The 27,629-nt window shown below is 41.2% G+C and overlaps 1 protein-coding gene across 2 annotated transcripts in view; it reads left to right on the top strand.

The window, feature by feature from the left end:
• Nucleotides 1-27,629, top strand: part of Cntnap5 (contactin associated protein family member 5) — a 964,156-nt gene that overhangs the window by 197,542 nt on the left and 738,985 nt on the right. For both annotated transcript variants that reach the window (XM_075987656.1, XM_075987657.1), the window contains exon 3: nt 14,521-14,714. In XM_075987656.1, the coding sequence (XP_075843771.1) occupies nt 14,521-14,714 (194 nt within the window). The remainder of the gene's footprint in view (nt 1-14,520; nt 14,715-27,629) is intronic.

Here is a 27,629-nt window from a genome sequence, read left to right as displayed (position 1 = left end):
CAATTAATGACCAGCCAATGCTTCTGTGACTTTAAGAGTACCTCTTATGTGTTAGGGACTATGCTAGATGCTTAATGTATGATTGGCCTGGGCAGGTAGGAATATGATTTATAAAGAGTTGATGGGTTGAGGAGATGACTCAGTTGTCTGAGTACTTGCTTCACATCATGAGGACCTGAGTCCATAAGCAACATCAAACTCCTGACCTGGTAGTGTACATAGTAACCCAAGCATTGTGAGGAGTACATGGAATCAGGAAGATCCCTGGGTCTTGCTGGCCATCTAGTCTAGTCAAACCAGTGTGCTCCTGGTTTAGCGAGAGACCCTGACTCAAAAGAACATAGTGAAGGGGCTGGAAAGCTGGCTTAGTGGTTTGAAAGAGCTTTCTTGCTGTTCCTGGGGAGCTGAGGTTGGTTCCCAGCTGTCATAATGGGTGGCTCACAACTCCAGCTTCAGGAGCTATGATGCCCTCTTCTGGCCTCCACAGGCCTTCCACTCACATGCAGATATCTGCATGTAGGCACACACGTGCATACTCATATCCACAAATAAAAAATAATAACAATAGATACTTTTAAAAATTAGTTTTTTGGGCAGAGTGGATGGGCAGTGGGCTGGGAGGGAAGCAAGGGGGCGGGAATAGAGATAGGAGTGAAACTGTGGTTGGAATGTAAAATAAAATTAAAAAAAATTAGTTTGCATTGGGAATGTAAGCACAGCACCCAAGAATTCAGTCTAAAATGTATGCACAGATGAGTGAATAAAGTAATGAATATGAGTATATGCAAATATATTCTACATAGGGGATATATGTACATATGTTTGATTATTTTTGTATAAAACATAAAAGGATGTTAACATTGTGAAGAACACATTTGTCCTGTGAATGAATAGGCAAGTATAAAATTTAGTAAGCTAGAAAGGAACCGTGTAACATTAATTGATTTTGAAAATTGCAGGAAAGTGGTGATTTATTTTTTCTTCTTATACTAGATTTGTGTCCTATTTATAAACTAACAAGGCCCAAAGAAATAAGAGCCTGATCATCCCCTTTCTACTGGAGTCCTTTATACCTCCCCTTTTATTTTATGAATGGACAGAGATCAAATATTCTCCCCAAAGCAAATACTACAATAGGTATGAAATGCCAGATACTCTGATAGCCACAAAAAAAAATCAAGGATTTTTTCCTTTAGTACCGGGATGTCTATCTAGGATTTCAGTCTTGTTACAAGCTTATGTAACACAGAACTGTAAAAAAAAAAAAAAATCACAAGAGCAGCATGCTAGGAGACAAAGAAGCAGAAGCAGAAGGTCTGGCTGCTTCTCCTTACAGTACCATGCTCTACAGACCAATAATCCCCATTCCCAAGGTGCCAGAGCTTCAGCACAGGGAAGGATCCCATGGCCATGCCAGGAATTCACCAAGCTATCTCCTCCTCTATTGTCACTGTCATCCAGGGACACCCTCCCCATGTCTCTGTCCAGCAGAGTCTCAAAAGTTTAGTAATGAACAGAGAAGTAGATGTGCCTTATTCTTATTAGTGCAATTATTTCCCCCATGGTGTTATTGAAGCATAAGGAACAAATTAATTATATACATTAAACTACATAGTGTGATAATTTTACATATGTGTATGCTGTGAAATGACTAGCACTGTCGGGTTCACTGATACAGCCTTCTCTTCCCATACTCCTTTTCGGTGAGTGCATGTGTTGGTATCTGCTTTACTTCCTTATTGGACTTTAAGTGAACAATAGCAGATTGTGATTAATAAGTCTCCACACTGCCATTGCAGCCTCGGGATTTATTCTTCTGTTGTTTTTCCACTGGTCTTTAGCTCAGGCTGGCCTGGAACTCATTTTGCAGTTGAAAATGACCCTGAAGGTCCGAATCCCCTGCCTCTGTCTCCTCAGTTCTGTGGTTGCAGGCCTGTATGGCCATTCCTATATTAAACAGTGCTTGCCATCAAGCCCTGAACAAGCATTGGACCAACTGAACTGCATTCCCTAGTCCTCCTAATACCATGTTTTCCATACTAGCATACATTTTGGCAGCCTCTTTGAGTTAGTCACATTCATTTTTTCCCTTATGACTCACTCAATACACAGTCACTGTCCTTCTAAACATCCATGCTCCAGGGCTGACACTTGCATATGTACAAACAGCCACACTAAAACATAGCCATCTGTCTCTAAAGTGGATTTTAGCACTTGCAGACTAAGGAGTAAGATACACATGCAGTTTTTCTTTTTTTTTTATTTCCAAGTACATAGCGTAAAATTGCTAAGCAATAAATATCTCTTAGAGTATGATGTTTAGTCTGTTAAAGTCACAAGTCTCGTACAAATGTAGAATGAGCACATAAAGGAATATTCAATTTATTGACAAGAGAAGCTAGAAGACAGAAAAGTTGTTCCAGAAGTGCAAAGTCATTTGAAGAACTGAAGGAAAAGTGAAATGTTACAAAAGAATTTCAAGTAAATTGAAAAGATGCAAATGTCTGTATTTATTAAGATTTTCTAGAGAGACAGTATGTACATATGTTTACATATATTTATTTACAGATGCATACAGCTATATATGTGAAAGGACACAATAAACAGTTAGGCATATAATAGTACAGATATGAAGGAAGAGGCTCACTATGCTCCTGTGGTCACAGAAGTTGAGAAGGACCCTGGTGCACTCTACAAACTAGAGAACCAGGGAAATTGATGCATCCCTGTGACCCAGAGCTCTGAGAACAGAGAAGCTGATGGAGTAACTCTTGAGCTGAAACTTGAGAATGGGCAACTGCCTCTGTAACTGCAAGCCCAAAGGTTTTTGAGCCTGAAAGCCTCTGGGCTAAAAACAGAAGGCAGGTGTCTCGTGCCCAAAGGAGGGGCAAGTACAACTCGTCTGATCCTTCCAGGGACTGCATGGTGTCTTCTCACGTGGATGAGAATTGATCTGTACCACTAAGAGACTGAAACACCAGTTTCTCCCAGAGACATCTTCACAGACATGATGCTTTCAACTATCCTTAGTCCTTAACCAAGTCTGGTTAACACTTGTAATCAACTATCATCGCATCTTAGGGGAGAACCAAACTCCACAGGGCAGATGTTCATAAGCTAACACATAGTTTCCTGGTAGCTAAATCTAATCAGTAGCAAACAGAAAGACTTTTGATCTGCAGAGACAGCTGGCTTGGTCTGGAAGACCGGATGATCATGAAGTGGGGGCATCCCAAAGGAGCCCTGATGCTACTGAAGAACACACTGTTCTTCCTTGAGATTTCTGAGATTTGTTTAGCTTTTCTTAACAGTCTATTCATTCACTCCTGTTCCTGTCACAGTAGTTAACAGATTCCTCCTGCTTTGTGCCATCCAGCTTTCCATGCAGATGTTAGAGAAAGCCCCATTATTTTCCTGAAGATGGAATCCAGGTTAGAATAGATCTCATTCCCATAAATGAAATCCAATCCTGAAGGTCTGTTGAACCTCAGGAGTGGTGACTGAAATTTCCTAAGAAGATATGAAAAACATCTGTTCACTACAGACAGCACACTGATAACATCCCAAGGAAGGGGTCTACTCTGGTCTAACTTAATGAACTATTGAGTTTACTGGGGTTGCTGGCAGGTCTGTGGGTGAGAGCCTACTTACAGGAACATGGATGATCATTAGCAGTGATGATCTCAAAAACCCAGCTGGATCCCTCAGCAGCTCACCTGAGCACAGAGTCTCCTCTCCACAAATGATACACTTGGTATCACATCTGAGAGAGGCCTTACAAGTGTTGTAGGCTTCCAAGACTTCATGGAACTTTTGAGTTTCATTTACTTGTTGAGTCTCCTAAGCCTTTTCCTTGCATTCAAAAAAGTTATTTTAATTCAGAGGAAATTTCTTTTCAACATGCCATATTCTTGCTCTCCAACCTGCTTTTCCATTTTCCGTGAAAGAAGGACTTTTCCTGCATGTTCTTGGGTATCTTAAAGTATTTGAATCCTCTGTAAACCACATAAAATCCACCATGCACTGAACATGGATAAAATGTTTTATTTCCAATGTTTAAGAGCAGAGTTGAATATTCTCAAGTGTCACACAAAAGGAGAAAGCACACAACATGTGAATATGTACCAGCAGAGACAATGGTTGTCCAAAGTGAGATTGAGAACCCAGGAATCCTGTGTTCCAATCCCAAGCAATACAAGTGTAATGAGTTCCATCAGGGATAAACTAATTTCTTAAAACATAAAAATAAAATTAAATAAAAATGGCACTTCTAATGGAGCTGTTGAGTAAATCAAGTTCTGGCAAGCCAGCCCAGGAGCTAAGAATTGTCCAGTATCGCTAACTCATCACTGGAGGGGATTTGCTGAATGGATTTTTGTTCTTTTACTTCCAAGGCCCCTCTAACCTTCATCTCATCTCACACAAGGGAAATGAAAAGCAAGAAAGAGCACTAATCACTCTTGAAAAGGCCTGGGAAGTGCACTAAGCTGAGGTCAGTGGCCATTAACTTAGACGGCCAAGTCACCCCATGTAATTACAGCTTAGGGAGGATCTCTGTGTGTCACATGTCATGTGTTTGGTGGTAAGAAAGCTTCAGAGTTGGGGGATTAAGTTAGATGGGCTTTCACAAACACTGAGAGCAGGAAATTTAGCCACTGCTGGCCAAGTATCAAACTGCCAGATGTCATCTAGATCAGAGAGAGAATTTAAGTTATTTGTGTGATTAAACACAAATAATCAAAGCGGTTTTATACCCATAAGAGGAAAAATGTTCATGACTATCTTCCCTGTAAAACAGAATTCCATATAATTATGTTTAACATTATCCCTTGAAATTTAAGTTTTTTTCTTTACTTTGAAATTCCTGTATTTAGAAGTCCAGATTGTATACCTCTGCCATGACAATTTTGTTTACATGGAGAGTTTGGTTCTTTTACATCAATGTATGGTCAGCTCCAGAGTTCATGGATGAGTGAAAAGGTTTCAAGTTCTTAACTTTCTATTTTGGCACAGAATACAACTACACACACACACATACACACATACACATACACACACACACACATACACACACACATACACACACACACACACACACATACACACACACACATACACACACACACACATACACACACACACACATACACACATACACACACATACACACACATACACACACACACATTCTCATGTACCACACAACATATACAACACCAGACACACAGAAGACACACTCACATACACACTGCGTACACACATACACACACAAACACACATACACACACACACATACACACACACACATACACACACACACATACACACATTCTCATGTACCACACAACATATACAACACCAGACACACAGAAGACACACTCACTTACACACTACGTACACACATACACACACAAACACACACACACCAGACATGGCACATACACCAGACCAGACCACACACACATATGTACACACTACCTTCTTTGGGCAACACTAGTCACTAAGATTCCATGAAGGTCTTTGGAAGTTACTTTTTATTTTGAATCATTTGATTATGAGGAGATGAGACCAGAAAAAATTTGGGAAGCAGAGTTCTTCAGTGTGATTAGCCTCAGATGTTAGGTAAGAACACCGAGGACCCATAATGGTAGTGTCACCATGTCTGCTTGCTTAATGTCAGCTCCAGGCTACCATATAGACTGCGTGAGGCTGCTTGATGTGGATTTAATGTGTTTAAAACAGGTTCAGAGCTAGGGGTGGAATTCTATTGGTAGATTGCTGTAACATGCAGAAAGGCCAGTGTTCATTTCTCACCACTGGGTAAAGGAGGCGTGGCAGTGTGCCAGGATTTCTAACATAAGAATGAAGGTGGAAACCAGAGGAACAGAAGTTCTAGGTTACCCTCAGCAATGCAGGCAGTTCGGCTAGAAATTCTTCCTCAACAACTAACAAACAAGAGAAGAATAGTCTCAATTAGACTTACAGAAATTGGCCAAGCCGTTTCCTCTTCTCATGTTCATTTCCTTTCATATCCATAAATGCAGTGCCTATGTTTACCAGTTGATAGCTTTTAACTTAAATGTTGTGATATAAAGTACAAAAGGGAAAAATTGTTAAACACAATTATTTGTCTAGTGGTTGATAATTGGCTATTTGTTACTATCAGAAAACAGAGATGGTCCTGAGCCTTTAAAATGCCACGAAGTGCAAAGAGAACCCTTACATCCCTCCTCAGGAAAACACACAGCACCTGTTATTAATGTTAGTTCCATGACTATACAAAAATATCTCACAGATGCAACCTAATGTTTGTTGTAGCAAGCAATGCTTTTGTGACATTATAATATATGTATATATGTGTCCTCCTTTCCCCATCATGTGTGTGTGTGCATGCATGTGGTGTGTGTGTGTTCATTCTGGGACATAAACTTATGATTTTATGCATACACTCTGGGCTCAGCTATACCTGAGCACTGTTTGTGCAATATTTATTGTTGTTATATTTGTGGGAATGTTTTCCCAGTGTGAAATTAAAATATATTTCCCTATATATACAAAATCTTCAACTCAGCCAGGCCTGTGCAGAGAGACAGACCAGTAGGGTCCCGTCATCTTCCTGACAGCAGCGTTCTGAAGTAAATAAATCCACTAAAATTCATTTAAATACAGCAGTGCTCTCTAGGCATGAAAGAAAGTTAATGCATCTTGCTAAGATTGTGTTTTTGTGACTGTGTGTGTGCATATATACACTTGTATGCCCAAGCATTGCATTTGGAGGCCATAAAGCAACCTTGGGTTTCATTCCTCAGGGACCATCCTCCTTATTTATTAAGACAGGGTCTCTCACTGAACTGGAACTTACCAATTTGGCTGGCCAGACAAACCCTGAGAATTTTCCTGTCTCCACCTCCCCAGTTCTTGGGTTATAACTATGCATAATCATTTCCTGCTTTTTAAATGAGCATTCTGGGAATCAATTATCATGCTTGTACAGCAAGTTCTCCAATGACTGAGCTATCATCCAAGTCTTCATCATAGTATTTACATGGGAGAGGTGTGGATTATTTGTACCAAGTCCTGAAAGTAAAATGTAACCCTTTTAAAAACAACAACAAAAACAAATAAACAAACAAACAAACAAAAACAGACTTACCTTCAGCACTGGCCTATAAAAGAAATTACACAAAGAAAACTATTTAATGTACTGTGCACCAGCATGTAAAAATTGTTGATAATGGACTACAGGTTTAAGTATAATGTCAACAAGACTCATCATTCAAATGACTAAGGTTTCACATCTTGTCTTTCCTCCCAAATGTATTAGAGGACGAATCACTTTTCTTATACCTGCACCAAACCAGGAATGTTGTCATACTGTGTTGTTAAATCTTCTACAGGGTTTTACTTATGGATGGAACTCAATAATTATAAATAAATAAGATAAGTTATAAATAATTCACTAAAATCCACCAAAAGTTCTTTAGGCCTGAGAAGGGGATACCAGTTAGTATAGTGAATTACCAAATTAACATGGAGCTAAGCACTCATTAAATGAGAAAAATTCTAGACCAACTGTGTTTGATAGAAACTTCTACAAATTCAGAAATGGCAGATTGTGTCATACAGTACAGTAGTCAGTCACTATATAAAACAACCGTGTATTGTGACTGGGAGATAGATTATTTGATAAAGTGTTTGCTTTTCAAGCTTGAGACCATATTTTGTTCCCAGAGCACAAAAAAGGCTGAGTATGTTAGAACAGAAAGTTAATCCTAGAACTGAGGAGTTGGGGACAAAAGAAACCCTTGAATTTGCAGGCTCCCCAGCCTAGACAAACCAATGAGAGACCCTGTTCCCAAAGCAAGGGGGACAGTTCCTGAGAAATGATGGGCAAGCTTGACAACTGATCTCCATACAAGTGTATGTATGTGTGCCTGTAAACACACACACACACACACACACACACACACACACACACACACACACACACACGGCGGGGGGGGGGGCAGAGAGAGAGGGAGATGAGACAGAGAGAAAGAGAGAGAAACACAGAGAGAGAGAGAGAGAGAGAGAGACAGAGAGAGATTGAGCTGGTTTCATCAAGAAAGTCTAGTCAGTTTTATTTCATTTAAATTTAGGTGTCCAGTATCACACTGAGCTGTTAATCAGTCTTCGCACTTTTGTATGCATGAGCACCCCTCACATTTCTATCCATGATTGGCTGTTTATGTGCGTACGAAGCAATTCTGGGTCAAAGTGGGCAAATATGAGGCTTTCTTACTTAGAACTCAACTTGAAATCTTTTGAGCCTCTGTGAATTCCTAATGGCTTCATCATGTCACATGTAACTTCTGACCTGTGAAATAGACAGGCAGACATTCCCTGTCTGTCATGGCCTTAATGGCTTCATTCTTCCAAAGATGAAAAGCCTTGGTTTGGGGTGGGGGCGCTGAGGCAGACTGCCCTTTGGGGTAATACATTTCCTGGGAGAGGCATTAATACTGTAGAAAGACAGCAGCGTGGTGGAGCTCTGAGAAACTTCAGGCTCACATGGCAAACTAGGGGTCCCTTCTTCCAGGTTTCAGAGGAAGGAGGGTGTGTCCTGATATGAGGTTGATGTGTATTCCACAGCACAACCTGCAGCCAGACTGTCCCTGACTCTGAGGCAGCAAGAAGTGAGGGGTCCTGCATGATAGGGAGAGAACATGCAAGTCTGAGGGTGTGGGAAAGATGGGCACATCCAGTAAAGGTGCTCATTACACTCTCTGCCCTCTGATGTCCACAGGTCCAGCAGCCGAACCCTGTGAAAATGCCCTAAGAAAGTGAGACTTAAATTTGAATGCCTCTTAAGCACCTGAATCCTGATACCTGGAGAGTCTGTTAAAGACTACAGATTCACAGACAGGCTATGTATAGCTCTTACCCTTTTCTTCCAAGCTTCTGCATGTGGGCCTGGCCTGATTAGCACCTAACTATTCACTAAAGGACACCATAGCCAAGATGCCTGAGCCACAAGCACTTCAATATTTCACAAGCAGGAGCAGGTGAGCAGTGGCATCCACACAGGCTCACGGAGGCTGCTTGTGTCCACGTCTCTCACACTTCACCACTTCACTATTTAGTCACAAAGCCAGAATGGTAGAAACCATGACAACAGTCCTTCCAAAAAGGAGCTCATGTGAAAGAGATTTGTGAGGGTCCTTCCCGAGAAATGTAGTGGGGTAAGAATGGAGGAGCGAGAAGAAACACGCAGGAGGATGATCTAGATCACAAAAGGCTCCATAAAATCAGTTATGCAGTGAGACAGCCAGCGCTACATTGTGAAAGTTACATTATTTCACAATGGCCTGGGATGGGCAGGAGGCAAGCAGGCTTCTTTTTAGACTGGACAAGTCTATGAACAGTTGTGCTGGCTAATTTTATGTTAATCTGATACAAGTTAGAGTCTTTAGAGGGGAGCGAGCCTCGAGTGAAAAAATGAGTCCATAGACTGGACTGTAAGGAAGCATGTAGGACAATTTTCTAATTGATGTTGGTAGCCCAGCTCACTGTGGGTGTGTCATCCCTATGTTGATGTTCCTGGGCTCCAAAAGAAAGCAAGCTGAGCAAGTCGTGGAGAGCAAGCCAGTAAGCAGATCTCACCCACGGCCTCTGCATCAGCTCCTGCTCCCAGGTTCCTGCTCGGCTTGAGTCCCAGCCCTCACTGCTTTTGAAGATGGAGAGTTACAAGAAACTGAGTGAAATAAACCCTTTCCCACCCAAGTTGGGTTGGGCCATGGTTTTTGATCACCACATTTATTTTAATCTATAGCTTTATTCTAATTTTAATCTACAGTCTTATTTCTGTACATATACCTTAGCTTGTGTCTGTGTGCATATGTGTCCCCTATCTGTAGAGGCCAAAACAGGGCATCAGATACCAAGGACCTGGATTAGTGGTGAGCTGCCTGACAGAGGTGTTAGGAACCCACCTTGAGTCCTTCAAAAGGTCCACTAAGTGGACCATCTTTCCAACTCGATCCTACAGGATTTGTGTCTTTTAAGACGACACATTGGGTGGGTATTTGGTGAAGCTTCTACTTGGCTTACCTCTGGAGCTTTGTTATCCTTTAAACCAGAAGTGTTGTCCATGGGTGATTGTCAGCTGCAGCATCCCGTCATCCTACACCTGTCTGGTAACACAAGAAATGTGCATATGTTTCTTCCAATGTTATCGCAGCCTTAAGGGTCTTTGCTCTCTCCAAAGCCTCTTTAATGAGGATGAGACTAATCTAAAGAGAAGAGTGGATGCTCTTCTGAATGTGAGGTATAATTTCATTACTTAGACACATGTGAGCATAATTTTATTACTTGTAGACACATGGCTGGGTATTAAATATTCAGAGAAGAAACTCTCGTGTGTAATGTACGCATGTTGATTTGTATGTCAAAGGACAACTTCAGGAATTATTCTTCAGACTCCACCTGCTTGGGTTTTTTTGTTTATTTGTTTTTGTTTGTTTTCTGGAGATTTGAAGCTTACAAAGCTGGCCTGCAAGTGAGACTTGGTGATATACCTGTCTCCTCCTCCCTGTCTGGGACTGCCGCTGTGCACCACTTTCTCTGCATTTTAATATGGGTGCAGGGGCTTGAACATAGGTGTCCATATTTGCAAGGCAAGTGTTTTACCGAGTGAGCCATCTTACCAGCCCAAGGCTTCTGTTTATACTTATTACTGTGCTTGACTCATTGCGTGGATTTGTCCGTAAAACAGTTTTGAATCTTGGCTTACAGGGCTAACACGTGTGTCATAACTGAGGCTGCAACTCATCCTCTTTGCTAGCTCCTGGTGCATTCAATGGAAATCGTTTGTTGTTTATAGGGTTTTCTGTGATGTGTGGGAAGACACAGGTCTGGGAAACATGTCCCTTGTGAAATTTGTTGTAGGGATTAAACAATGGTCAAGAGCTGGTGGGATAGCTCAGTTGGTAGAGTGCTTACTGTGGAAGCTCGAAGCCTTGGGTTAGGGTTCTTGGCACCCTGTAAGAGCCAGGCATGGATGTGCACTCTGCCGTCCCAGCAATGGCAAGGAGGAGAAAAGCTATACTTGGCTTTCACTGGGCTAGTGGAGTTGAATTGGTAATCTCCAGTATTTGAGATTGCTTTCTGTTGCTATGGTAAAAAACACTCTGATCAAAGTTACTCTGTTGAGGTTCATTTGGCTTATACTTCCAAATCACTTTTATCTTTGAGGGAAGTCAGGGCAGGCACTCAACTAGGAAACTGAAGGCAGAAATCATAGCCCATGCTGGTTTAATTACAAGCCTCAATTTTGTGGTTTCTTATCAAATCCAGGATCACCTGTCCAGGTAAGGGTATTACCCACAGTGGACCTGGCCCTCCAACTCAATTAATAATCAAAATAACTCCATATGGGCTTTTCTAAGCAATCTCTCAATTGATTGAGAGCGTAGATGATTCTAGGCTATGTCAAATTTAAGCTAACTAGGAATCCGGGTACAGGGAGAGAGAGTCTGAAAAATCATATAAAGAGCAATACGGAAAGACATTCAACACTGGCTTCTGACTTTCACACATGTACACAAGCATCCAAATACATACAGGCACATACGTAAACATAGAAATGCACCGCACACACACACAAAATGAAGCAAAATAAGCCAAACTGTGTGCTTAAAACATATGAGGTATAAAAGTATTGTATGTCCTAACTGATGACTGCAGCTGATCTTCTGCAGATGGAGTCTATTTTGGAATATGTGCTATTCAGCATCTCTGAAAAGAACCCATGCTGTGCCGTTTCAAAGGTGTGGCGTCCATCAATTCTTATTTCCATTTCTTAGGTGGAAACGGAAATAGGCAGAAACAGAGGGAGTTATTGTTCTGCATCCCACCCAGTCTCTCTTGCAGCCTGTATCCTGCATTCAAGGTGGCAATCAGCACTGTGACACGGGAAGCTGAAGCAAAGAGTTACAAGGGTGCAAAGTCACAGCTTCTTTGTCTTATTTAATGTTTGATTGTAATTCTATAGGCAAGTCTTTTATACTTGCTTCTGATTTTAGTCACTGTTAAAACCACGAGGCATAAACCTGAAGACAGAAGAACTGAGTTAAAGTCTCTAGTTATATCCGCTAAGCCAGCTGTAAGGAAGGTTAATATTCCCCGACACACAGAAATTAAAGTAGCATTTCTAGGAGCTTGGAGCTATGCCTTGGTTAGGGTTTCTTTTACCATGAAGAGACATCATGACCACAGGAACTCTTTTATAAAGAAAAACAATTGATTGGACCTGGCTTACAGTTTTAGAGATTTAGTCCATTATCATGGCAGAACTTGTCAGTGGGCAGACAGACATGGGTGCTGGAGACGGAACTGAGAGTTCTACATCTTGATCCACGGCAACAGAAGTGAACTGTGTCTCACTGAGCATAGCTCGAACAATGAAGACTTCAAAGCCCACCCCCACAGTGGCATACTTCTTCCAATGAGGCCACACCTCCACCAACAGGGCCACACTGCCTATTAGTGCAACTTCCTATGAAGGCCATTTTCTTTCAAACCACCACAGGATAGTATAGCAGGTAATAACACCTGCTGCCAAGCCTCAGGGCCTGAGTTCAATCTCTGTGCTCTACATGACAGAAGGATAGATAGAGTCAGCTCCCACAAGCTGTCCTCTGACCCACAAATGGGCACCATGGGATACACCCACCTACCACACACACATACATGCACACATGTACACACTAATATAACAAATTATGTTTCAAATGAAATACGAACAATGAGGGCTGATGAGACGCAAAGGACAATGGCACGGGGTTTTGATCCTACTTAATGTGCTGGCTTTGTGGGAGCCTAGCCAGTTTGGATGTTCACCTTCCTAGATATGGACGGAGGGGGGACGACCTAGGACTTACCACAGGGCAGGGAACCCTGACTGCTCTTTAGACTGGAGAGGGAGGGGGAAAGGAGTGGGGGAGGGCGAGAAGGGTGGGAGGAGGGGGAGGGAAATGGAAAATTAATTATTAAAAGAATAAAAAAAATTAAAAAAAAATAATGCAGTTACTCCATATTACTCCCACACACACACATGCAGCCCGCTTACTACTGAAAAGGGGAAGTATCAGTGTACCTCAGGACCTAGCTTGTTGGTGTCATACCCAACACTTAGAACACATTTCAGAGTAGATGACAATCACATGCCTTTCTTCTTCCTTGCTTTGAATTTTATTATTAAGAATAAGAATAAGAAATAAAATTTTGATAATAATAAGTAGAATAAATAAATTTAATAATAAAAATAAAAATCTTATTAATAATAAGAAATAAAAAGAAGCTTATCAAACAAGACTATTAGAGACTATGTGATGCTGAATACAGTCCTCACAGCCTACATATGTCTTAAGATCAGGAGGGGCTCTGCCGTACTTCCCCAGCTCCAGTATCTACAGATTTTGTCACACACAGCCCTGTGCAGTAAGCGTTAGGATAAAGAAAATCCCTGAGCTGCCAACCGCAGTGTGAGTGAATGCTTTTTCACTAAGTGGAAGAGAAGCTAGAGCATCATGGGACGAGCACATAAGCTGAAGGAAAAGTTGAATCTGTTGCTCATTCCTTTAAGCTTAGTAGGCCTCTCACCTCATGTTCTGAGCAAAACTGTTGATTTTCACCACATACCTGCCCAACTCGCGAGACTCTGTGATGCCTCTCACCCCAGGTTCCAGAGAACTTGAGAATTCAGCATTCAGTAAAAGTTTATACTGATTTATTTTTCCTACTTGAGCCGAGTCTCCCAGTTCCGTGAGAATGAATATTTGTCATCTACAAAGTCCAAATGTCATAAATAGTCTGGAAGCCACACAGCTGTTGAAAAGTCCCTGTATGTCTTGGTGCCGGGGGCCACATGTGAAATGCACCATGCTTCCTCATGTACTGAGATTGTGTTTTTCCGTTTCATCCTCTGTTCCCTATGCACCAGATACTGCTTGTCTGCTTCCCAGCCTTTCCAGGCATGGTGTCCCAGCCTGAGGATTCAGCTTCACTGTCTCTGTCAGGAAAGGCCTTCCTGAACACCTCCTAAGACAGCCTGTCCCCTGTGCCTCTGATGCAGCTTCTGTCTTCTCCCTCGCTGGCTTTCACCGAACTCTTCTTTCCCTTTCACCCAGAATTCTCCTTGTGAAAAATAAAGGTTGAGTAAATGATGTCATGTAAGGGCCAATCAAAGCATTCTGAGACCTGAAGCATGGGTCCCCTGGTAGGTTCCTAGGAAAAATTCAGAGGAAAGAAAGACTTGAGAAGGGAACGGAAGAAGGGAGGAGACACTGAAAACACTGTATCCGCAGTGAACCTGGAGCCCTGAGCTGCAGGAAAGGAATTGGGGTCTGAAAGAACTAGGAGTTTAAGTTCAGAGGCAGGGAACAGTGGTGCTTTAGTTGAACATGCTTTCATTGATCTTTGACATACGAAATGGAGGCTTTCTAAGACATCATTACCATTCTCTCTTTTATGTTATTCCAGGAACTGGTGGTTGGTCCCCAGCAGATTCCAATGCCCAACAGTGGCTCCAGATGGACCTGGGCAACAGAGTGGAGATTACAGCAGTGGCCACGCAGGGAAGATACGGGAGCTCTGACTGGGTGACAAGCTATCGCCTGATGTTCAGCGACACAGGGCACAACTGGCAACAGTACAAGCAAGCAGACAACATATGGGTAGGAAATGCTTTCGTCTTCTAGTGCACAGATATGAGATGTGCTGATGCTAACCAGTGTTTCTGGCAGCTTGTTGTATCCAGACTGTACCCATTCAGAAATAATGAAATCACGTCTAGCCCTGGTTCCAGTGTAACTCTCGCCCAAGGGAAATCAGAGTGTCAGCTGGAGAGAGTTCAGTGTGCTCCTCCCGTTCTTGTGATTTTGAGAGCTTTGTGACAGAATCTGTTCTCATCTATAAGAGTAGGGATACACACTGACAAAATCTGAGTTTCAGTAAGACTGCATCATTGGCTGTCTTCTTTTCTTTGGCTCATGGTACTGTGGGAAAAATGCACCAATGACAGCAATGAAGCTGAGAAAGGGTTTATTCTGACTTACAGTTCAAATGTACTATCCATCCTGGCAGCGATGGAAGTCATGGTACCAGAAGCTTGAGGGGTCTAGTCACGTGGCAGCCATAACTAGAAGGAGAAACAAAGACTTTGCTGGTGCTCGGCTCACTTTCTCCACTACAGTGCAGTTCAGGCTCCTAGCCAGGGAATGCTGCCACTCACAATGGGAAGACACCCACAATGGGAAGACATTTCCATGCCAATTCGCACCATCAAGATAGTTCCTGACAGACGTGCTCAGAGGCTTATCTCTCAGCTGGCTCTAGATTCTGTCAAATCGACAATTAACACTCACCATCATAGCGGTTAAAGGGTTATATCTACTTGTTTGTTTAAATGTATCAGACACTTTATATAACTTGCCGAAATAACTGAACTGTCGCTTGTTCAAGGTTGCTAAGTGTGGAATTTGGTCTGAAGACTCTGTACTTTTATGTCACTGTGTTGAACAGTCACCATCCAAGGTTCTAAAAAAAATTCAAATATAGGAAAAAATGGCAAAGTTTAGATTTATCCTGGCACTGTAATTATCAGTTTGGGAGTAACACATTTGCTCTAAGTTACAAAACAGAGCTTTCTTTCCTGCTGCAGCCCACACTGTGTGACCTTCATGTCAACAAAAGCTAGCTTGTCTGAAAATCATTAGGAAAAGAAAGCAGGGAAAGAGGCACGGGGTTATGCTAACTGGATAGGTTATGTTATCTGTCTCTTGAGGCTAGAGTTTGAGGCTTAGGAAGATGGTTTGTTAGGCACCGTGCTTACCGTCAAAGGGTGGAGTTAAGATCCCCAGAACCCACAAAAAAGCCAGGTAGGTGTGATGGCATCCTTAGAGTTCCCCAAAGCACGCTGGCTAGCCAGACTTGCCTGAACGACAATATACACTGCCTAAATAGATAAAGAATGACAGAGAAATATACTGAAAGTCAGCCTCAGGCCTCTGCACATACAGGCACACATGCATGAACATGCATGCATACATAAATAGATATACATGTCAAAAAGTCATGCTTTGTATAAAATATCATGTAAACAAATGCTTCTTTTACTTTAGAAGAAAAACATCACCATTTTTCTAAAGGACCATTAAATGTGAAGACATAGTGAAAGCTAATGTGTTCTTGCCCTCACAGAACCTCCTTGTCTGCAACCCTGACTTCAGTTACTCCATCCTCCAATGTCAGCCCAACCTTGTTGAAAAGAATGCGTTTTGCCTGCATTAGTATTTGTTGCCTCTCCTACTCTCTGGGTCTCTAATTGAGGCTTGGGATAAAGTAAGCATTCTGATTAGTTACTAAGCGGAATATTGAACATCAGTAGGTCTCTTATGATATCAGTTGCAATATTGTCACAGGGCAAGGCTTTTCGTTTTCAAAATTCTCTTTGGAGATTCTTCTATTTTGTTTCTCAATATTGAAGTTCACATCAATTTTTGCAGATTTGTGCTTGGTTTGCTGTTGGGTTTGGAGTGAGGAATAAGCAGTCCTTCTATCCAGGGAACTATTTCAAATTTTTATGTTGACTTTCAAGGGGAAGATAGATGTAGGATTATTTATTTTCTTGGGGTTTTCAATAAAAACAGGTTGCTTTCAGACGAAGTTGCAGTTTTGAGTCATTTTGTTTCCATCTTTAAAAAAGATCCAAGCTCCATTTTCTTCAGATCATAAGCTGCCTTCTCTCAGCCTCCCTGGGCATCAGGATGCTTTCAAGGCTGGCATTTCTCTGTGTCTGGGAACAGCTTGTGCAGGGCTCTTAGCCTTGCTTGAGATGTTGGCTCACTTGAGTTTCGAGTGCTTCTAATTACTTTCAGGGCAAGCACCTGCCTCCATGGAGAACTAAGCCTTGACACACTGGGCTAATTTTGGGTGTTTAGTAAAAGAACTCTGGAATCACCCTGGCTATCAGAGTTGTAGTGTGTAGAGCCAAGATTGTTGCCACCATATCCCATCATCCTCAACAGCCCAACACTGTCCAGGCACCATTAGCATCATTACTCAAAATTAAGTTTTACTTCTAAATATTCTTGGGTACAAAATTATGGTCTATTTCTCCTTTCTTGCTTTTTTTTTATTTTCACAGTTTTTTTTTCTTTTTTTTTCTCACTAGAAATGTGAACCTTGTCAGACTTACTCTGAAAGAATAATATTAAACCCCACTGTTTAATTCACACAATGCTAAATATAAAAGTAAGAAATCATCAACTATACCTAACTGTACCTGCGTGAGGCAAATAGTGTCTAAACTCTGAAATTGTCTAGAAAAGTCTGTCAAACTGGTGTTTTACAAACATTTCACAAAATGTGCACAGTCTCCTTTTCAGCTAATATGGGAACTTGTATCAAAACATGCTGTGGTTCACTCGACTGCTGTGGGCAGGAGAAATGGCATAGGGAGTGGAATGTTTGCCACACCGCTGTGAGAGTCTCAGTTTCATTCTCCAGTGTGGATATTTTTTTTAAAAAAGAAAAAGTGTGCATAGTGACACATACATCTAACCCTGTGAAGTGAGAGATGAGTGCTCTCTCGGGCTTGCTGGACAGATAGTCTAGTCAAATTGGTGAGTTTCAGGTTTAGTTAGAAAATCTAACTCACAAAAAAAAAAAGGTGTAGAGAGACTAAGGAAGATATGCAATGTTGATTTCTCAACACACAAGCATAAATATGCATGCAAGCGCACACATATATACATACAATAGATGCCTTAGTTTTTTCTCCTTAGTTTTTATTTTTAATTTCACTTTAGGATCATAGCTTCAGAGAATGAAATGGACAAATCAAGAGAATTTTTTTAATACAACTGTCTGAATAGCTCACTTAACTTCCCATATTACTCCGATATGTAAACCCATCAATAATAAATATCAACTTCAAGGATGCTGGCTGAGCGCATCTATTAAGGATTTCTTTCTTTTTGTATGTGTATGTCAAGTATGAATATGTGTACATGCCTACTGACATGAATGTTGACTCACATGTGTGTTGAAATTTTGTTAATATTCCCATGTTTGTACATGTGTACTATTATGTATAGAATCCCATGGGTGGTATTAAGGACAACTTCATTGATCATTCTCCATCATACATTAAGGCAGGATCTCTCACTGAACTCAGAGCTCATCTTTAAATTCTAACTAGCTAGCCAGTTTGCTCTAATGAGCACCTGTCTTTACCTCTTGAGCACTGGGTTACACACAGAATGCCACACCCACTGAGCTTTTGCAGTAAATTCCTGGGATTCAAACTCTGGTCCTCATGCTTGTAGAGCAACCATGGTCCACACTGAGTCATCTCTTCAACACTCTGGGGTTTTGTGTGTGTGTGTGTGTGTGTGTGTGTGTGTGTGTGTGTGTGTGTGTTGCTGGGGATGGAACTCATGTCCTAAGACATGCCAGGCAAGTTCCCTCCTAACAGTTAAATCCTCAGCCTCATGTGGCTATTTGCAGAGTCTTGAAGTTGGATATGCTTCAGTTCATAATGGTTTTTAAAAATTGTATTCCAAACAATACTGATGGGAAAACCTCATTAGCCAATTATCTTTAAGAGGTGGATCCAAGTTAAGGCGTGACTTTCTGGGACCAGGAGTAAAATGGGTGCATGGCCCAGGTGCACTCTCTCTGTGATTCCCATGGGGCACAGCTGAGCTTGGATTCTTGTTTCTGTTTGTGAGTTTTCCCCTTATGATAAATAAACATAAAATTGTTTTATTCTTTAGCTAGCTTGATTGTTTCCTGAATTGAGCTAATTCCTACAGTTGGCACCCAACACAGGGCTAGAGTCTCTGGCAGCTCTGGCAGCAGCAGTCAGACTCTATGCCGCTATTCATTATGAGTATAGGATTCCCGTGCAGCAGTGCCCCTGAGTAGCCACTAGCTAAGGGTCTTTATATTTCCTCATTAAATGCCTCAGAGCCATGCAATCACGGAGGGCCAAAGTGCCTAAGGACTTGGAGCAGCTCTGGGTTGGGTATTTCCGCACCGCAAAAACTCAGGCGAGTCAGGTGAGACGCAGGTTCCCCAGGATATCTCTGTTTGGCATTGCAACCTTAATATTCTAGTGCTGTGTGGCCACTGACCAGTCAGGGTCCTCTGCAGAGCACACAGTCTGTGATTTACACTAAATAACTGTTTATAATCTGAGCATATCTTTTAGCATTTAACACTAAAATCAGATTCAAACCAGCCAGGTGGCTCCAAGTGAACCACAGCACCTAATGGCAGGTAATGGTTATTGCACCTCTTCAGCTCAAATTCAACCATAGGTAAGATTTATAATTTGAAATATAAATTATAAATTTATAATTTATATGGAAAATTATGGACGATTTAACCATCTAGGAATTCAATAGCCATTTTACTTACACCATGTGCGATGTTATGCAAGGTTTATATGATTTTCCTCCTACACCCCTCTATTTGATTCTAGGGATTAGCTTTGTTCTTCTTATTTTATCCCTAAAAATATGGTTTGATAATAGGGCCAAGAATGAGGCACTTTTACAAATGATACAGTCTTTACAGACTGACAATGATCAATTTAAAAAGAAAATTCAGTGCTCTGGAGAAGGATACAATCAATTTGACAAACAAAACCCAGTCAAATGACATACTTTTCTAAAGGATACAGTCTTTACAGACTGATAATGATCAATTAAGAGAAAAATCCAGCATTCTGGGAAGGATACAGCCAATTTTACAAACAAAACCCAGTCAGTGAGAGAGGATGCTAAGACATTGTCTTAGATAATTTGTACTGTTAAATGTATTAATTGGACTCTGTTGAAGGGTTGTGATAGATTGACTGGTAGAATGTCTCTACAGGAAGGTAACATGCATGCTATAGAAATAATGTCCAAGGATGAGACATTATCTCTACTGGACAGACTTCACACCTTGAAATCTTTAATGAGGGCATTAAAACAGAACACTGGACAGGAGATCCAGACTTTACAAAAGGTAATGATAAAAAGATTTAAAAATATTGAGAAATTTATCAAATTTGTTGACCAGGGACAAAAAACTCTTTGGGAGGCTTCTCGTAGGCCCCCATGACAAACGTGGTCCAATCATTCCCAGTTATTGTGGAGAATGTGTTGCACCAAAAAAATTTAAAAATCCAGAGCATTCTATAAAAGACCATACTGTTCTGGATGATGAAATCAATGTGGAGGACAAATCAAACACTTCAATAGGACATAGGAAATGTATATTTTGGAAGACTTCTATAAATGTTAAAGAGCAAAGCTAAGAATGTATATAAATGACATTTTTATTAAAGGCTTACTAGACATGGGTACAGATGTAAGTATCATTACTCCGGAATCTTGGCACCCAAATTGGCCTCATCAAGATGTAGATGTTTGAAGAAATAAAATAAGTTTTGCCTAAGTGGGGATTACAAATTGCTCCTAAAAAAATTCAAAGAGAAGATTCTGTTAATTACATAGGTTACAAAATAGGTTTATAAAAAATAAAAAAAACACACAAAATGCACAAATTTGGAAAGACCATTTGCAGATTCTTAATGACTTTCAAAGATTATTAGGAGACATTTCTAGTCTATGATTGACTGTTGGGATAACATCTGATCTAATAATTCATTTAAATAAAACCTTAGATGATCATAAAAACTTAAATAGTCCCAAAAATTAACAGCTAAAGCATGAAAAAAATTTTAAAAATCTCCTGCCTGTAAAAATGGTCTGTCAGTTACGGTAGGCCTTAGCCAAAGTTGGTTGCTTCAAGGTTGCAAATGAGACTTTGGGTGATTGCTCAGGTAGCCAATTGTCTCTGTCATATACTGCTTGCTTTGGAAGCTACTTGATTGTACTTCCTGCCTACTCAAGCAATATTATCTCCCTTCACAGGCCTTTGATGGGGTTGAAGATTAGATAGTCGTAGTTACCTTCTTCTCATGATTTAGCCAAGCTTATTTCTGATGTAAGATTTAGACTCTTTGAAATAGAATATTTATTAAAACATTTATCATGTGTTCCTTGTTTAATATTACTTATGTTCTTTGTAATTTTATACTTAATATCTGTTCCTACTGTATATAGCTTTGTATTGGGTTTGGATCATTCTTGTTTAGAGAAAAGGGGGAGGTGATGGGGGAAACCTTGTTAGCCAATTCTATTTAAGAGGTGGATCCAAGTTAAGGCATGGCTTTCTGGAGTAAAAGGGGTGCTTGGCCAAGGTGCTCACTCTCTGTGATTCCCAAGGGGCACAGCTGAGTTTGGACTTCTCATTCCTGTTCCATGAGTTTTCCCCTTATAATAAATAAAAATATAATTGTTTTATTCTTTAGCTAGCCTGGTTATTTCCCAAATCGGGTTAATTTCTTCACAATACAAACAGCACACTCAGCGCGGAACATCAATTTACCCAAGAGAATTCTTTTATTTCAAGTTCACTCCAGGATAAGATCCTTTAAAAGACACCTTTGCAATAGACAGGAGAAAATCTCCGTGCACTAAAAATCCAATTTGTAGAGTTTCTGCTCTGGCACTGAGTGGAACATTCATGAATGAGGGCACTGAGCAGCCACTTAGCAATGCCTAGCAATTTATTAACAAGCTGAGCTCCTGGCCACTAAATGATCAGGCGTGAAGGTGTCTCAGGGACAGACTTGCAACAATTTTCAGAATCCTAGTGCATCTGAAGTCTCCCTAGTTTGAGTTTGTAGACATTTTAGAGGAATGTAAAGATTCAAATTCTAACTCTAACAGCAGCCTGAGCCAATGTGATTTCCTTTGTGTGTGTTGGTGGGGTGTATGGAAAAGTTGATGACAAGCTGCAGAAGTCTGTTCTCTTTCATGCTGTGTGTTGCAGGGATAGACCCCAGGTCATTGGACTAGAGGAAAGAACCTTTACCTGCTGAGCCATCCACCCAGCTCCGCATTTAGGTATTTAGTGAGGCAGGGTAAGATTTTGCAGCAGCCTGCTTTCACACACATATCAAAAACTTACAAAACCTGTCTCTGAGAACAACAACCCATGTCTTTCCTACTTGGAAATGTCCTTGCCACCTAAAGTCTTTGATGACACCATGTGTTCACTAAGAAAGCACAAAACAAGAAACTGGTCAACTGCTGTGAGTTCTGGTGTTTACATCTTCTCTTCCTCCCAATCACTTGCTTTCACTTTCAAATGCACTTCTCACATTGCCAATGCCTGTGCCTCTTTGTGATGATTTGTTCCATTGGTCTTTTGCAAATAATGCTCCAAGAAGCAACTTTCAGGTGCAAATGTCTGCCTATAAATTTGGCGAGCGTGCTCCCAGCCGTCGCTTCTGCTTTCCTGGTCTCCGCGGGAACGGTGGTTCTGTAAGTCTATTTCTGCATTAAAGCTATAGATATATATATATATATATTTTTACAATCTGTCTGCATTAGTTTACGCCGTTACACCTGTCAGCTATCTTGTAACAACAACCAGAAAGTCAACGGATCCACTAGCCTTTTACTTTCCTCCAACTATCTTGCAGTTTCTCCAGGTTCATTTTGCAGTTCACTTTTCCTAAGACCATGCAGCCTTTTGTAAAACACATGAGCTCTGAAGTACTTGACAGTGGGATCCCTCTGCCTGTGTGGTGTAGCATTCTGGAGTCTGTTTGCTCATAAAAGGTTTGCACTGGTTGCCCAGCACTCTCCTTACCCCGAGGTCAATTGAAACAACGGATTGCGCATTTCAGTCATCAGTTCCCCAATTTCATCCTTGAGCAGCTCCCAAATTTTCTGGGAGATGCTCTCCTATCTTCTTGATTTACACACATTTATTCTGCCAATTTTGCCTAGCATGTCCTGAGTATTGATCACTGTTTGATATACTATTTTAAGCCTACCAATTTCAGAAAACAATTTGAGAGAAAGAAGCTCATTACTATCAACATATATCTTTTAAGCTCTCATTATATGCCTAGCACAAGGCTAGATACATGAATAGAGATTTAAAGATGCAGTCTCTTCCTCTCCTCGATGTCCACAACCATTAAGAGACTAAAACATGGCTCCTCTGTAACATGGCCCAGGCTCTTATTTGAGTGGATGTGTGTATGTATTTGAGACAAGAATATGACTCCTCTATAACATGGCCCATGCTTTTATTTGAGTGGATGTGTGTATGTATTTGAGACAAGAATATGACTCCTCTATAACATGGCCCAGGCTCTTATTTGAGTGGATGTGTGTATGTATTTGAGACAAGAATATGACTCCTCTATAACATGGCCCATGCTCTTATTTGAGTGTGTGCACGTGCTACACACATCTGTGCATTTAGGACATGAAGGCAGATGTTGTGTACTTTGCTCTGCCACTTTCTTGCTTAGTCCCCTGGAACAGGTCCTCTCAGTGAAACTGGAACTAGGCTGCCAGCCAGCAAGCCTCGGTGATCCTTCTGCCTGATCACTGATTCTGAGAGTCTGTGGGCTACAGGTAGGCACACTGTCAACCTCAGGTGTTTATTTTAATTAGAGTTCAAGGGGTTCATTCTTAGAGCATCATGCTTGTCTAGCAAGCTCTCTTACTTGCATCATTGCCACACTTCTTTCTTCAACGTCTTTAAAATAAAGTAAAGGACTAGACAAAATAGCATACCATCAAAGACATTTGCTGGGCATTTTGTGGTTTGAAACTCATGGTGTGGGCCTGGCTGACAGTGAGCTCACTGTGATTGGCTGCCTCAGACTCCAGAGTGCTAGGATTAAAGGAATGGGCTACCATGCTTTGCAACTGCCAGGATTTTAAAGCTATGTTTTTGTAATTTGTTTTCTCACACATGTATGCATAGAAGTGCAAACTATGGGTATTAATTTTTGAATTGAACTTCATTTAAAAGTCAAAGAAGATGAGGAATAAATAACACTAAAAGTGTTTGAAAAGACCCTAAGGAATTATATTATTTTATGTTTATTAAAATTACATATAGCGTATATTTGTGTGTATTAATTGAAGTTATGCTACTTGGAAAGACAGTACAACCCACCCCCCCGCCACACACACACACACACACACACACACACACACACAAAATCCATTATCTATTTAACAAAAGTCTCGGTGCAATCAGACATGGGAAAACTTTTGAGTTGTTGGTCAGGGGAGTTTAAGAGACCTCCAAACAATATAGGCTATTGCTCTTGTCCTTGGTACTAGAAAAACAAAGTCCAGCCATCCTGTTGACGATACCACACACTGTGGACCCAGGACTTGAAGGAATCGGTCTAGATCTTAGGTGGAAGCCTCCTTCCTGAGGATTAACTCTAACAGTGTTGAGAGGAACCATGAAGGCTGCCATGGAAGAGAAATGATCAGTATCCTTCCTCAGTTCTAATGCCTGCATATGCAACAATGATGGAGCTTTTCCTAGAGGTGTGAGAGTGCTATTCATAACCTGGGACTAATCAACAGCTACCTGCACTTCTACTTAAGGCCTGCTCAATAGGAAGGGATTCATATCTGCTACTGACAAGCTAGCCAACTACTCAAGGCTGAGGAGACCATCGAGCCAAGAGGAAAACAGCCTACAGTCACTTTCCTAACCAGTACAATCTCTGACTGCATTCTGAATACCCACAGATAAGTGCAGCACTTACCCCTAATCAAAGAAACAACTTCTTCTTTTTCTTCTTTTGAACCAGTGACTGGTCAAAATGCAGATCACCTTACCACAGTATGCCTGCCCCAATTAATATATTTGTAATACAACCCAATAATGCCTAAGGTTCAAGAAACATTGCAGATGAGTTGGTAAAAATGTTGTTAAGAGCCAAAGAACCAGAAAAATAAAAAAGTGTGTGTGGTGGGGTTAGTGGTAAGGAATGGATCTGGGAAGAGTTGTGGCAATGATGAAGGTAAATATAATCAAGACACATTCTATGAAATTCTCAAATAATTAGTAAACACAATGAATACATAAATACATATACATGAATATTTGTTTCAATAAAATTCCCAAAGAACTAATACAGGCTGTACTTTTCATTTTTGTTTTTATTTTTCTTAAAAAGTCAATGAAGAACTGTGTACACTCAGACTGTCAATTTAACAGGGACCACAAATGCACAAATCAGTCACCGCCATGCAGCAGGCTGGGTCCCAGCTGTGCCACTGGACAGAAATGTAATTTGATCTCGCTGAGCACATCCTTGCCAGCTGCTTTGCAGATGTAGATGTACCTGCTTTCTGACCCCTAGGATCCATTCCTCCACACTTCCTCCTCAGACACTTTGTCTTACAACCTGCCTTGCTTGTGGGAAGGCAGTACATGAAATGAAGTCATATCTTCACGTGGATCTAGCTTTATCAAGGGTAGACTTCGGAAGCTCGGTGTTTGCTTTCCTTGAGATGCCCTAGTGGCTGCCTATGGCTGTTGCTGACCTGAGATGCTCCTAAGGCTAAAGGGCCACTGCTGAAAAGGGAAGAGGGTACAAGTGGCCAACCCAACAGCTGGTGCTTGCTCCAGCTGCGGCAGGCTTCTCTCTAGTCCTCTGCTTCATACACAGTCTTTACACTTCCTGGCGGATGTCCATCTGTTTCCTTATTTAATGTGAGAAATTACTGTGATGTTTCAGGGCTCTTCCCTGCGAGGGGTCTAGCCTCTTCAGGAAGCTAATGCTTTCCCACATTTACACAGGTGGCATTTAAACACATCCCACAGACAGGGAGTCGACACGCAGTCTTCAGGATTAATATTCACATGGACACTTCCCATGAAGGAGCAGATGACTGCAGTCCCCACCCTTGTCTCATCTGTAGTAGGACAGGCCCCAGCAGTTCATATAAATGGACTGGGTTGATCTGTTTAAAATTAATTCTTCTAAATCTACTGCTATGAAATTAATCTTCTTGTCGAAGTACTCCCTGTTTCTCAGGATGTTCGGCTCATAATTGTATTTTCAGTATATATAAACCAATTAGGTTCTGAAAACTTTCTCCTTAGAATAGATCAGAATTAATATTTCAATTCATCATAGTTTTTGCTTCTTTAAATTTATTGAGTTGTATTAAGTACAGTGTCTGAGAGAGGGAGTTATTTTCAATTGTCTTCTTGTTACTGAATTTTTTTTTCTTCCTTCCTTTTTTCCTTTCTTTCTTCCTCTCTTTCTTTTTTTGTTTACGTGTGTCTGTGTGTGTGCTGGTATGGTATGCACTTATGTGTGCATGCATTTGACAGACCTCAAATTTAGATGTCTTTCCTCTAGATATTTTTAGAGACCTGTTTCTCAGAAATCTGGATCTCTTGAATCTGGCTCTGCTGGCCGACAAGAAGACCTCAGGAATCCACTTGTCTCTACCTACCCAGTGCACACCCCCACACCCTACTTCTCATTAGGCTCTGGGCTTGGACTCAGATACTCATTTTGCATACCAAGCACTTTACCATCTGAGCCCTAGTACTGAGCTTTTGACTACTACATGTGCAATTAGTGTTTCATTTTTAAGCTGTTGTTTTCTTCTATATTTTGTCTCTGCTTTGAAGTTTAAAATAATCTTTGGCTCTGATAGATAACTAAATCCCTAGGAGGCTTAGCTTCCTCCCTTGAAAGGCGAGTGTAATGGGGATGCTGACCTCATACGACCTGTAAAAGGGAGTTTCAAAAAATGAGCACGCCTCAAAATGTCCCCCAGGGCTTGTTAAGGCGCAGTGTGCTGAGCTCTGCTTGTAGAACATCTGACCCAAAGGGTCAGAGTTGGGTTAAGAATTTACATTTCTAAAACAATATCAAGCGATTGTGGGCAGCTGGTTGCGACCTCCCTTTGTGAAGCCCGGAGTAAACTGTAAGTGGATCCTTGCACTTGATGAGCTTTGGTCAGAGTTAAGAGTGAAAACCACGACTGTTATTAAGGCAGGTAAAGGGCATCCTCTTGGTAGAGGAGCCCAGCGGACACCAACTCTCAGTTTCTTTAATTTCCGTTTTGTACACAAAAGAAAGAAGAAGCCTAAGATATCAGCACTTTTCGAGTAAACTAAAAGCTCAATGGGAAAGGTAAGCTCTCCTTGGGTTACGGGCAGAGTTGCCCAGCAAGCTCATTAAAGACAATTAGCTCAGAGGTCTTGCAGCAGACAGAGGAGCTGTAGGAAGAGCCTGGGGGAGTTGCTGACGCCTAAAGAAAAGGACTTTGAGGCCAAAGTCTGAAGCCCCAGGTGTCTACTTGGCTTGTACTCAAATGGAAAGCTTCCAGGCCTGCAAAGGGCTCCTGGAAACAAAGACTCTCTCCAGCTTTTAAAAAAGAAAAGGGGTTCAAAGGAAATTCATCTTCAATGAGATTACTAAGCTCATTATCACAATAGCAGTCAGTATTAAGGAGAGAAATGCGATGTAAAAACCACAAGACACTATTGCTGTTAAGGAGGGCTTTGCTGTGATAGCCTCAGTGTGGGCTGCAAGCGAAGGGCCATAATGCAAAGGTGATGATGCAGGGTGATAATAAAAGCAGACCAGCCGAACCAGCCAAATAGGGGTGTGTGCAGAGCTGATGTGTTTCATGTCTATGACCAGCTACAATGCTACACATGGAGAAAAT

The sequence above is a fragment of the Microtus pennsylvanicus genome, chromosome 10, assembly GCF_037038515.1.
Source record: "Microtus pennsylvanicus isolate mMicPen1 chromosome 10, mMicPen1.hap1, whole genome shotgun sequence".
In the NCBI taxonomy this organism is placed as follows: Eukaryota; Metazoa; Chordata; class Mammalia; order Rodentia; family Cricetidae; genus Microtus; species Microtus pennsylvanicus.
This window is presented reverse-complemented; position numbering and strand designations above follow the sequence as displayed.